This window comes from Ischnura elegans, chromosome 3 (assembly GCF_921293095.1).
Source record: "Ischnura elegans chromosome 3, ioIscEleg1.1, whole genome shotgun sequence".
Taxonomy (NCBI): Eukaryota; Metazoa; Arthropoda; class Insecta; order Odonata; family Coenagrionidae; genus Ischnura; species Ischnura elegans.
This window is the reverse complement of record NC_060248.1, coordinates 57,536,231-57,550,397: the sequence shown is the minus strand read 5'-3', so window position 1 is coordinate 57,550,397 and position 14,167 is coordinate 57,536,231. Positions and strand designations below refer to the sequence as shown.

General features: G+C 38.5%; 1 protein-coding gene across 2 annotated transcripts in view; it reads left to right on the top strand.

The window, feature by feature from the left end:
* Positions 1-442: 442 nt before the first annotated feature.
* The window catches only part of LOC124155844 (nose resistant to fluoxetine protein 6-like), a 32,087-nt gene continuing 18,362 nt past the window's right edge, over positions 443-14,167 (top strand). Inside the window, exons 1-4 of one of the 2 annotated variants that reach the window (XM_046529994.1) lie at positions 443-810; positions 10,516-10,677; positions 11,032-11,249; positions 11,805-11,843. In XM_046529994.1, coding sequence (XP_046385950.1) covers positions 768-810; positions 10,516-10,677; positions 11,032-11,249; positions 11,805-11,843 — 462 coding nt within the window. In that variant the 5' untranslated portion in view covers positions 443-767. Of the gene's footprint in view, positions 811-10,515; positions 10,678-11,031; positions 11,289-11,804; positions 11,844-14,167 lie in introns of both variants that reach the window. The other variant, XM_046529993.1, reaches the window with a different exon arrangement.

The following is a 14,167-nucleotide window of genomic DNA, read 5'->3' as shown; positions in this document are numbered from 1 at the left end:
CAAAGAAAAGAAAACGAAAAATCTTTGCTTTCTATTGTATAAATCGAAAAATCTGTCCTTGAAAGCAGACGAAGAGAGAGAATCTTTCACGTCCTTTGTTATACTGTTCCATAATCGTGCTCCGACAACAGAGATAGGTTTTTCATAGGTGGTAGTTCTGTGTAGGGGAGTGATAAGAAAATCAGGAGCCATTGTAGTAAAAATTAGTGATCATGCTATGTTTTCTTTTTTTTCGAAAGACGAGTCGTTTTCCTAACCGTCGGCCAAAACGACTGAATTAACCTGGTTGAGAATCCGAAAATAACTCTTGAGACTTGTACAACTTTGCACGATTGGCGCTGAAAAAATGTTTACCATTAGCATTTTCCTCGACGCACGTCATAGTGAGAGGTTAGTGATGCCAATGACGAAAAAACAAGCGTTCGGAACGACTATTAACATCGATGAAAGGTGGCGTCGACTATTGCCACTGTCATCCAGGGAGTAAAAAAAACCTTGGTAGACAAAAAAGGGGGATTACGTCAGGAAGTCAGCACTAGAGGAAGAAGCCACTCTATCGGCAGGGGACCGAAGTTTATGCCTGCAGAATGTTATCGAAGGTAAGGTTACCTAACCTTCTGAACCCATAAATTATTACCAGAGTTCTCAAATCAAGGTGCACCTATGGGCGCTTTTTCTCGCGTCTGCCCGCGAAACCCATCAGTCAACATCAGTCGCAGGTCCGTCGAGCACGGGACGACACCGAGTGCCACGGATAAACTCCAGGAATGAATCGCCTCGTCACTCTCCTGCTCTGGTTCATCCATGCAGGTAAGCCTCGCATGTAATATAGTACTGTGCAAAAGTTAACCATGATCACTAATTTTGACTTGAACGGCTTCTGATTTTCTTATCACTCCCCTACACAGAAATACCACTTATGAAAAATCTTTCTCTATTGTCGGAGCACTATTATGGAACAGCATAACAAAGGATGTGGAAGATTCTTTCTCTTCGTCTGCCCTCAAGGACAGATTTTTTTATTTATACAAATCCTTTAAAAGTGTATAACTTTCTATTATGCTTCTTATATTTTTATGCCATATTTCACTGTAATGAATCCGCCTATGCCTATAGTTTCTAGTTATGCATTTGGTAATTTGTGTATTATGCGCTGATTTGTATGCTATAACCATAATGTGTTCTTAATGGACAATGTACAAGAACAATAAATGATATTATTATTATAAACGATACCATGCCGCCAGATAGTATGTCAAACGGATTACCTAACAAACGGAAGCTGAAACACACCATGTGTCACATAAATTATAAAATAAAACTGTGTCAGAAAGGTTCTGATAGCGAAGGTATACATCCACCTTTGACAACAACAAACAGAACTAGTCTGCAATGTCTGACATGCAATACTAATGGAATATTGCGTTCAGCCACTGGCCGTTTTTACCTTTTGGTTTCGTCACCAGTAAAAGCAGGGAATACTCTTTTTCCTACACAGAGAGATCAAGTAAGGCTGATAGATGCACATGTCAATCGATTTGGCGTTTATTTCATGTCTCCCATCTTAATCGTAACATACGCTTAATTTTTGGACACTAGTGCATTACTACCGACATCACTATGATTTACTTACATGCACACACAAATTCGTCCGGCAACACCTTGAATATCATCAGAAGAAAGAAGCGTGATTGAGTGGAATTTTTCCATATCGAAAGAATAACATGCTTTTTTCCACGATTTAAACTTTTAATCCCGACAAAGGTCTCAATTTTACAATAAATAAATCATCTTCAAGGCACAAAATAGTTCATTCCAATCCATCGCTCTTAGTTCTTCTGATTTTATTCGTAACGATTGGATGGCAGAATTAAATAATTTTTTTGTAAGCTGAATGTTTACCATTTTCATCTTTAGACCGATATTTATTCTAAATCACATATATAGCCTGCAATGTATCGATGAGGTAAAAATTATCCGTTACCTTCTCTCCCTGCGGTATGAAAAATTTTTGGATCAAAGTACATGATAAAAAAAGATTACATAAAATTATGCGGAATCAAAGTGGAGCAATACATGTGATTTCGAATGAATATGCGTCTAAAGATGAAAATTTTAAGCATACAGCTTACTAAGAAAATATTTTAAAATATATTGATGCTCGCGACTCGGAACACGATCGAATTAGGTTTAAGAATTCAAAGCATTGCATCGGCAATCTTAACTCTATCTCTCACAGAAGACCTCTAGACCTCATTCCCCATAATCCAACGCAGCCCTTAGAAGGTTACGTTGGCCACAACGTCGCTATTGAGGGGTTGAGGTTCAATTCATGCCCTTGGTATTTTTCCGGCTAGTGAAGGTTAGTGCAAACCTATTAACATGCATGACGGCTCCTTTAAATCTGGGAACAAAAACTTCATGAATCATCGGTGGTCAATGGAGTACAGTAACTGACTTGATACGTGGCCTTGTGGCCAGCGTAATCTTCTGAGCGCTGCATTGGATAACGAGGAATGAGATCCGGATAATATACCTAAAAGACGAAAGACTTAACTCAGGCATTTTATTCTGAGCACGAGAAGCTTTGATTAGGTGAAAACTAAGGAAAACAGCGCGCATTTGGGGGGTAAAACTGCTTAAGGTAGGGCTTGAATGAAATAAATAAGTATGAATGACCCGAAAATCAATGATTGCTCCATCGATTCCCGCGAAGAAACCGATTAAATTTTTTCCCACGTAGATACAACACATTCCATGAAAAACTAACTCACTACCCACTTGCGGTCAATAAATTACTAAGGTAAGTAGCATCACCATTTCCGATAGTAATGCATCGATCGGCAATCGGCTTATTTACGTATTACGTATAGTTTAACACATCGACAGCTTCAAAAATTAAATAAGAACTCGTATAGAAAGCATTCTTCTTCGTTATCCATAAGGAAGTTGCCTAATATTCTAAGGCCATGGTCGCTGGGTAAGATTAGATTTTGATTGTGATTGCGTTCATTTAACAAAAACACAAGCTCACAATACGCCCCACTTGATTTTGTAACACCATTATCTTTTTACACGGATTTCGAGATACTTATGCGTAGTAAATAGATTAATACACTTACTCATCATTCCGTATCTGGGTGGACTCGTACAGAAAAAAGTCTAAAGATAAGGAAATCGCCAGAATATTCGTTTTCAATCGTAGCGTAGCTAGGTTTAGTGTTATACCTACCATATGTGAAGATTATTTAGCGAGTATTCAATTACGTCTCATTATAGGAATGCTTTGAAGATCATTATGATAGGAAACCCTAAGTTATTGATCTCATTATCGAAGCAAACGTAAACACCACTTTGAAACAAGAATGGATCTTCCTGAAATATTATAAGAGAGCTGAAAAATTGCCCTTTCCAAATTGAGCCATTTCCAAAATCTACCCCTATAAGATTTAATCACACCCCATCTCTGTCGAAATAATTTCTTGAACGCGAAAACTTAATGGAAATAAAGATTGCGAGATCTCATAACGAAGGATTTATGAGAGATGCATTTGTTCCTAAGCACGGAGGTTGTAGGAAGGAAGTAATTGTTGTCACACATAATTTGTGGAGATGCATTCTCCGTCTGGGTGATGGGGTAGGTGGTTTCTCTACCTTATGAGTTCAATAACAGAAGCAAATAAAACATAAAAATCGTATTTAAACAAGAGAGGACACTTCCAAAATTTTTAAGAGATAAGATTTTTAAGAGTACCTACCCAATCCCAATTAACCCCAGCATTGACCTCTTCACTCGGGTGCAATCTTCTAGATCACAAAATGCCGAGAAAAAGCCTAATAATACACATATAATACTGTTTATGCGAATATAAATTATTGAATGTATTGCGAAAAATACTCCAGTCAGCGCACTTTTTAAATTAGGAACAAAAGTATGACACGTTTTTTATGATGCAGACAATATTTGACTAGAGAAGTTCAAAAAAAGGAAACTATTAATTTTCTTGTCTTCTTTCTCGTCAGTGATATAAGAATTTCAATTCCAAGTCGATCCATCGCACTTGATCAGAATTCAACTCCAAAAAAATTATTTCCTAGACAGATAATAAAAATAACGATAAAATAAAACAACATAAATAAACAAGAACAATAAAAATATAAAAATTACAACATTTTTTTTAACCACAACACCCATTGAGATACACCGCGGCGTCGACACGATAATAAATAGGCTCGTTAAGTGCGGAAAAACTATTCATCGGAAATACAATCTAATAGGAGGTGATTTGCAAATTAGAAAAAGCAAAAATTAATACAATTTTGCGTAAAACAATTGTCGGGATAAATGCGTTAACACTTAAATGCAAAATTTTTGTCAACGTTTCATTATTTATTATACCTTCTTCAGGACATTTTTTTGCGATGAATATGATTTTGTTTATTCTAAGCCAAATATTTTTTCATGGTGAACTTCATCCTTGGTGTACGAGGGTGGTTTGAAAAGTTCTCGGAATCACCACGAGTTGTCATCGCTAGTGCAACGAACTTTTTTAGTGATATCCATAGGACTGTTCGCTGTAAACACATGCCATGTCAATGCTCGTGGAAAATAACTGTGGCAGTGACGTGGCTTTTTTGTTGTTCCCGCATGGTGGTTTCCGAAGATGGGAAAAATAGAGATTCGTGCAGTGATTAAGTACTTCGTAAAAATAGGTATGATAGCGAAGGACATTCATGCTGATTTCCAGAATACACTAGGGGACGCTGCTTCTTCATAGTCAACTGTTGCCAAGAGGACAAATGAATTTAAATTTGATCGGGAGAGCTTATATGATAGTCCGCGCAAAGGTCGGCCAAGAAGTGTCACTACTACTGAAATCATAGCAAAAAAGCACAAAATGGTAATGGAGGATCGCCGATTGAATGTGGGTGAAATTGCTCTTGCTTGCCAGATGTCATATAAAAGGGTACATTATATTTTCACGGAAAAATTAGAAATGAAAAAATTAACTGCAAGATGAGTGCCGCGACTCTTGACACTGGATCAAAAACGTATGAGAATGGACATATCGGAACAATGTTTGACCTGTTTTAGGGAAAATGAACAAGTTTTTTTGCACCGGTTTGTAAACAAAGATGAAAATTAGGTCCATTACTATTCCCTAGAGACAAGAAATAAGCCAAAGCTGTGGAAACATGATGATTATCCACCACCAAAGAAAGTAAAGACAATTCTTTCGACTGGAAAGGTCATGGCATCAGTGTTCTGGGATGTGAAGGGGATTCTGTTTAAGGATTCTCTCCCCACTAGGCAAACAATTAATAGAGGATACTATGCTAACATTTTGGACTAATTGCAACAAAATATACGCGAAATAAGGCCAGGTTTAACAAGGAAGAAAGTCATCTTTCATCAATACAATGCGCGCCTGCACACATATGCTGTCGCCATGGAAAAATAACACGAACTATGATTTAATTGTTGCCACTTCCGCTTTATTCACCTGATGCGCCTCCGTCCGACTTCCATCTCTTCCCAAAATTGGAATTTTTTCGTGGTGGACATGTTGTATAAAATGATTAACTTCAAATGAAGAACTGATAGCCGGAGTTGACAACTATTTTGCAGGCCTAGAGAAATCTCATTTTCTAGATGGGATCAAGGCTCTAGTATATCGTTGGACCAAATGTAGTAATCTACAAGGAGACTATATTGAAAAATAAAATAAGTTTCAGTGATGTAAGAACATTTTTTCTATTCCATTCCGAGAACTTTTCAAACCACCCTCGTATACTAATATATACCCGTGCGCCTGACTGCGTATAAGTCACTTGTTTTTCATGCAGTGCAAAGAACATGGTTAAATACATTCCAAATAGAAACAATCAGCTTCATCATGATTTCTACATCCATTTCTAGCATCGTTTCACTTGAAAACAGAAGCCCGCATAGCATAATGTTTGTTCAGCGGGAGGGATTTGTCAAAATTCTTCATCTAAAGTCAATGTAACCTCATCGAAGATAGGACCGAAAAGGAAATATGTCGGCCAAATTCTGACCCCAAGACTAGATAAGCTCATCGCCCATATTCCCCGTTCAGTCTGGTCTGTGGTGCGGTAGAACGTGGGAGAAAAAAATCGTTTTCGGTGATCGACGGTGATAATTTTTGGTGACAGGATCACGTGACTGAGTATAAGAACAGCTATCTATGAATCGTCCACTCATTCTCAGACCACATTTGAACGAGACAGCTGGAGGAGCCGAAAATGTTTCGTCTCCTCGTCTTCTTAGCCTCGCTCTCAGGTATGCTTAATCGATCTAATGTCTTTTTTTAGAGTTTCGTCCGAGAGACGAGATATATACAAGGTGAGCATAAAGTTTTACCCTGATTATAAAACTTATTGCCGAATAACCGTTTGGGATAATAATTTAAATTTGATAATGTCACATAGGTCAGTGTTACTAGTTTTTTTAGGAACAATTACGTTTGTCCTTTCTGGCAGCCTCCCCTTCCTTAATGTACTTCCGACTTCAATTCACAGTAAGGCATACTCCCTTTCATTCTATCTAAAAATCCTATTCCTTTTCTTCCTCTTCCTCGTTTACAGAACATTCTACCCCCTAACACTGTTTTCAACGTCCATTCCCCATTCAGTACTTCCTCCATCCGCACCCTCTGACTCCAACGTATGTCATCTAAAAGATGCCTCTCCTCACCCACCATGCCCAGCACTTCGTCGTTCCCTCTCCTCTCTCTCCACTTTACCTTCATCATTCTTCTCCGCACCCACATCTCGAACGCCCCCAATAAGCGACGGAGAGTAACAAGAACAAACAAGTAAGAAAGTGACTCTCATGCTTTAACGTGTGCCCCCTTGGTAGTTGGGATAATATCGAAGTGGTATTCCCGTTTCCGCTAGGTGTTTTGTAACACATGTTCTGTCACAGTACCCACAGCAGCCTGTATCCTAGCCTTTAGTTCGTCGATGTCAGCAACTGGTGTGGTTATGATTGTCCTTGATGTTGTCCCAGAAAAAAATGTATTATGTCAAACGGTTATTCTGATATTTTTTATAATCATGGCGAGACTTTAGGCTCATCCTGTAAATCATTTTCACACAATTCAGAAAATCAATTTTTCCAGGTGATAGGGAATGGATACCCACGAGGTTTAGTGTTTGTGTCAGCCGCAAACGCTCAATACTTTCCGAGATATTAGCGACGGAGTGTACAAGGAAAATATCTAAATTTGTGCAACCCGCAACACAACAATAGACGCTATTACGATGTATACGAACGACGACTAAATTTTTTTCAAATACACAACTCTATACGTCAAATAAAACGCTAAGCCGTGTTGCCCTTGCTGTCATAACTTCCAGTTAAAGAGCAGGCTAGCGCTCACCCCGGTTTTTTTTCTCTCACCTTTCATCCCCAAAGTTTCCGTCAGTGGAATGAATGACCTACTATCGGCGTCAAAATGATGTGCCGCTGTACTTTGAAAATTTATGTATGGGCTTCTGCGCGTGCTAAAATAATGACTAATACGAAATTTGAAAGAAAATTTTATTCTACATTTCGCTGTATTTTTTTATGAAAAATCAAAAATGTAGACACACCAGTGCAATAAGTGACTCCGCGCACCGTGAAATTAGCCGTTTTGTTAACTTCATGAAATTTGTAACTCAACCTAGGGAAAACTACTGCGTCTACAGCATTCATTTTCCACAATAAGTTGCACACGTATGTATAGAAGAGGAAAATGCTTATGCGTATTTTTGAACGCATGTTTTGTCGTTAATTAACGAATATTTTTAAACATTATCTAGTTCTACAGTTTAACCCGAAATAAGAAATAAAACTGATAGAATCACTTTTTTATTAAGTATTCATTTTTCTATGATCCGTTCTCTATAAAAATGTTGATATTTGTAATTGTGAAGAAATTCTATTAATGCCATGTTGCCGAACAGGGCCGCTCCGGGCCATTGCCAGTTCGCGGAAAGCAAGGCTGTTCGTTTCAGCGAGGTGGGCGTGCTATTCCGTTGATCCTGCTCCCACCGCGAAACAAAGAAAACAAAGTACTCTACCAATTACTTGTACTTGTAAAGTATTTTTCTTCTACATTATATTAGCAATAAAACCGTTCTTCAAGCAGTAACAATAATCCATCTCTTATTAGCGACTTTATGAAACGTTATCCCTCCACCTTTAACGATAATGTAACAAACGTTATCTGATAGTCTTCCATTCAAAAAACACAGTGGGTATTATGCACCGCAGGATAAATGATTGCTACTTCCTAATACCGCGGATTTCGGACCATGACATGGGAACATAGCAATCAATATATACGTATACATAAAACTAAATAGCATTTTGATCTTGACTCAACCTGATATTGACTGAGCCTGAAAATAAATAAGGTTAAAGATCTCGTTTATTTTCTTCACCTAATTTCTGTACCTAAACTCAGTTTAGAAAAAAGAAATCAATCGTATCCCTCGGCTTCTCACCCATTCAATTATGAAAGGGTGGTTTCCTGTCATTTTTTTATTGCCTAAATCGAAAGATTATTACTCCTGGAGTACGCATTTCACGCTCTTAGATTTTCGAATGACGATATCTATTTTTCGCGATTAAAAGAAAAGTGAAAATTTTCAAGAGAAAATAGAGAGAGAATATAAAAATTTAAGAATTGACCATTGCCATTCGTCCAAACTGGGATTTCTAAAACCAAATAAATTGTACATTATGAATACACTAACGGTGGGTAACGAATCGCAATCAATGCCTTTCGTTTTCTTCGATGAAGGAAGCTACCCTATTGCACATCTTAAAAATTCCCACGACCTCCTGAAGTATTGCAGATTCCTTCAGAAACATCCTGTATAATGCAACTCACTCGTTGAAAATGGAGCTCATGTATGAGTGACTAAATTAGACTTAATATGGAGAAAATACTCACGAATTTTATAATTTCCCTCGGCAGCGATTGGACTAAAGGTTACTTTTGGAAATAAGTGTAGTTTCATAAGAATCTGCGAATCCACGAGTGACCTTTCAAGCGCGCTTAGAACATTTCACAAACGATAATTAGTCAATGAATACATGATGGTGAATTTAGCGCTGAGCTCCAACCTATTATGCAACCGAAGTCCCATTGTCTCCCATGGATTAAGTGACTTGAGAGGACAAGGCCGTATGGGTTGCCATCTCCGAAAGTATCATGAGACAGCTGCACAGTGCGCAAACAACGCGAGGAGGAATGTCAGCTCAACCTGGCAGAGATATTATAAATGAAAATATTCCTAATTTGAGTAAATACTCGAAGAGAGTGGGAAAACTTTATCATGACAATGAATAATCAGTCTCTAAATTCGTCTAAACTGAACTCGTTCTCAATTTTTTTATTATCAATTATCATATAGAATTTTAATGAAATAAAACTGTATTTTCCGCTCCTAGACGCGTCACTTACTGCATCTCGCGGCGGAAAATCGACGGCTTCAACCCTTCAACGCACTCTTGGAGAGCTTGGGCGCAATTTTTGTTGCTGTTTACACTGTAGAGACCATTTAATTCATTCAATCGGATCTTCTTGAAAGAGTTAATGGAAATAAACTCCAATAACGTCACCAACTTATGATAAGTGGGCGGAAACTTTCGCATATTTTCTAAATTACAGAGAATAGGTGAATGTGGAAGTTTGTTTTTCGTCGTTCCTTAAATTTCCTTCCATGCATCGAATTTTTTCAATGAATAAGGGTTTCGAGTCTAACAACGTTAGACCCCATTTAAAAAATACTGTTGATGTGAGAATTTCATTCGGTATTATTCACGAGATCGTAAAATTCACGCATACCTTGCCGGTTTTTCTCTCACCTTTCACCCCCAATCCTTCCATGACTGGCGCGAATGACCTCGCTTGTCGATTGCCTCACCTAAATATCCTACGTGGAATGCATGTGTAAAATCGCATCGTTAGAAAAACACACTGACATTAGTAGTTATGAAGTCTTAGAGTTAACGTAGAGCACTACTTTCACTTCAATTCAGTGTAACACTTCATCCTGGATTGTAGCGCATAATTTTGCCTGTTTCTTGTGTGTGAGTGGGTCACTGGCGTAAGCGGAAGTTTCGCAGACCTGAATGCGTGAGTGATTGAGACCCTCGCGATCCTTAGAGCAAATCTTCAAGGTGAGTAAGTGAGCTGCGCGATAGTTTTGTTTCTTAGTGATTTAGCTTGATTTCCGTGTATTACCCTGAATGCCCCTCCCCATTTCAGCCTTGTAACTTCCCATCCCCCACTTTCCCCACCAAAGAGTACGGCCTTGGGGAATTTATTTTCTTTCAAATGGATTTCAGCAACTGAACAACACACAAGGATAGTTTTTTCCATTAGTATAGTGTATTGTTTTATATCCGAACTGAATAAATCATAAAAATGTATACGAATACACTTTAAAGTTTCTGTGAAACATATTATATAACTAATGTTATTTTATTTCCAGTGATCGTGAGTGCGGAGAACAGAGGAACATCGCTCCCGTTTCCATTCGTGACTCTTCCACCATTTGCCCCGACCTATGATTCCGTAAAGAATTTGGAATGCAAGAATCACGCGCTCACCTACCTCAAAGAACTTCACGAGTTGAAGCTCTGGGCCGTACAAAGTACGTCATATAAATGTGGTTATTTCACCTATGAGATTATGGGACGGTGTTTTTTCAGTTATTCCCTGAAATACCTGATGAGAAAAAAAGGTATCTCTGAAACATAAAACCGAATAATATTATACTATCATACATTAGTGATTCATCCTGTAAAATATGCCTAACTACTCTAATTTAATACTTAATTACCTAATACATAATGAAATTAATTTATAATCCCGTTCATTCTAAGCATTAATGGCCTGCTATAACGTAATAAAGAAGAATAGGTATGCTTAATTTTAACTCGTATCTAGTGAGACGGGTCGAATCATGCACCGCGACTAACTCTGAAAGTATTTTCCGCCCTCGCAGTGTACGACGCCTCAGGGAAGATAGCTTCGGGTGTGATGCAAGGGAACGTAAACTGGCTTGGGAATGATCGGCAGTGTCTCCAAGTGACATCCAGGCCCGAGGCCGCCAAAGACGATCCGGAAAACATCCGAGGGCAGTACTGTAGCTTTCGGATTTTCGCTGACCCAAGGGATAAGGATTCGAGTAGCAGCGGAGATCTGAAGGAAATCTACGACCACATCCACGCCAACGACATGATGAAGGATAACATTGATGATGTGAGTATTGTTTTTGCTTTGATCCTTCTGACAAGTTAAGAGGCATGAGAAACTGACATCCACCCGTTTGTAACTTAGCATCGTATTAACCGCCGTAAAAAATGTTACAGGCTTGACTTGGTGGAAATGCGATTTATAAATGAATATTCCCCTTGCAGAGACTTAAATGATAAAAACTAAAAATAGTAGATACTTTTAACACTTTACTTAAAACTATACTACCGACCATGGTTTTGACACTCTATGACCTTGTTCTATACCTCGAAAATGACATAGAATGTCGATATCATGGTGGGTAAGGGAGTTTTACATTTCAGTGTGGAAATTATCATTTGTAGTTTTTATCAGGGGTAAAAACCGCCGTCGATATTTATTCTATTGTGGACGAAAAATGAATTGATTAAAAATAGCTCACATATGGGTGTATGCCGCGTGTCGTAAAGGAGATAGCCCCGACGTTTCGCGACCGACTATGTCGACCGACATTCCGGAGATCTGAAGGAAATCTACGTCCACATCCACGCCAATGACATGACGAAGAATGACATCGACGATGTGAGTATTATTTTTGCTTTGATCCTTCTGACAAGTTAAGAGGCATGAGAAACTGACATCCACCCGTTGGTAACTTAGCGTCGTAGAAACCACCGTATAAAATGTTACAGGCTTGGCTTGGTGGAAATGCGATTTATAAATGAATATTATCCTTACAGAGACTTAAATGATAAAAACTAAAAATAGTAGATAATTTTCACACTTTATTTAAAACTATACTACCGACCATGGTTTTGACACTCTATGACCTTGAAAATATCATAGAATGTCGAAATCATGGTCTTTAGGAGAGTTTTACATTTAAGGGTGGAAATTATCATTTGTAGTTTTTATCATGGGTAAAAACCGCCGTCGATATTTCTTCTGTTGTGGACGAAAAATGAATTGTTTTCAGCTGGCGATGAGTAGTTCAGCTTCTATCATCATCTACTGGCAGGTCCCAAACACCTAAGTTTTCTCCACCTCCTCCAGTCCAAGGCTTCCTCCTTGGTTGCCTCATGCCGTCTTTTTAACCTTCCTCTGTTATCTTCAGCCTTCTTCTTCCTCTTTTCTCCTTCCACTATTCCCTCAACTGCTGTATTTAAAATCTCCTTCCCTCTTAAAATATTCCCAACCGATTCCCCTTTCTTTTTTGTATAGTTCCCAATAAACTTCTTTCCTCCTCAAATCTATCCTGCACTTCCTCATTCCTCACTTTACTCATCCACTTGAGTGGTGAAATTCTGCCCAAGGACAGAATTTCACCACTACTCTCCGAAGGCGTGTACCAAGTGCCATGCTCTTGCGGTAAATGGTACATTGGTGAAACATGCAGAGCGCTGAACACCCGTATGAGCGAACACCGAAGAGCGACCAGAAATAAACAGTTCAAAGCCTCTGCCATCGCGGAGCACGCCTGGAGTGAACCCGGACATTCAATTTTATTTGACGACGCCAAAATAATTGCGAGAGAAGACAAGTACTTCCCGAGAATAATAAGAGAGGCCATTGAGATAGTCAAAAGACCAGCGAACTTTAACAGGGAGGATGGCTATCCTTTGCACAGCGCGTGGAAAAGGCATATTCAACGCAAATACGAGGACGTTCCCTGATTGGTCGAAAGAAATCCACCGAATTGGCGCCAAAAATTGACTATATAAGAGAGGACTAAAAGCTTCACTTCATCCTTCACCTGAGGACGCTGGCAGGAGAGCTGGCGAAACTGTTATGGTTCTTCGACAACGGACGCGGATGCAGCCCGAAAGAATGCTGAACTCAAGTAATCACCGCGGAAACCTGCGTACGAACAATTATGAGAGTTATTCACTGTAACATTTCATTGCGCGGTTTTTCAAACATTTTTTTATTTGTTAAGCCTTGCTACCATTTCTTCAAATCCCAATAATTGTTTTTTTGCATCGCTCATACGGTATATTCTTAAAATGATTTATTCAGAGTAGCACATGATATGTATATGTATTTTCTTTCTTTAATATTATAGGTTTATCCTAGAGCAAAATAAACTATGAATATAGTAAAGTAAGATGTAACGTAATGAAATATTAAATAAGGCAATATAAAAAAAGAAAAATTTCTAAAATAGATCAAGGACTTATATTGTTTTAGGGCCCCCGCGCACTGGCAACTTTTTCAAAGCAACTATTTAGTTGCCTTGTGGAAGTTCAAATGAAACACACGAAATTGACTGCGGCCCCGCGCACGGGCGATTTTTTAGTTGCCGCAACTAAATAATTGCGTCCGGACCTATTCTGAGGGTGATTAAATTGTTGCCGGCAGGAATAGATCGCGTGGATGCTTACCCAACCCCGCGCACTGGCAACTTTTCAGTTGCTTGACGGCCCTTGTTCGGAGCGCATCTTGGAAAGTGTTTTGCTGGACGCGTTTTGCAAAGATCTCATAGTTTTTAAGTTTTGGGGTTACTTACGGTAATATTAATTACTGAACATGCTCTGGATTGTATTTGGAAGCCATATATTTACAAATTCACTTACTTGCATTATGTAAATAAACAACTACCTCAGAATGTTTTACTTACATAGTTACACCTTCCCTTCATTTGATTCCTTTCATTACATTTTCTTCATACTCTTGAGATTCTTCGAAATTCTTTTCTTCCTATACTTCTTCTTTCTGGTTATCCAGCTACCACTGCTTCACAGCATATTACATGGTGGACCACGGATCTCTATTTTAGAGACTATATATTGTTGGGCCTTGGAATTTCTTGCATTCCATCTACGTTTCTGATCTTGATTCATTTCTTTTTCTTCGTTCAAGTCGTCACCTTCAATTATTTCAATCATTTCTGCTGTTTGAAATAGGAT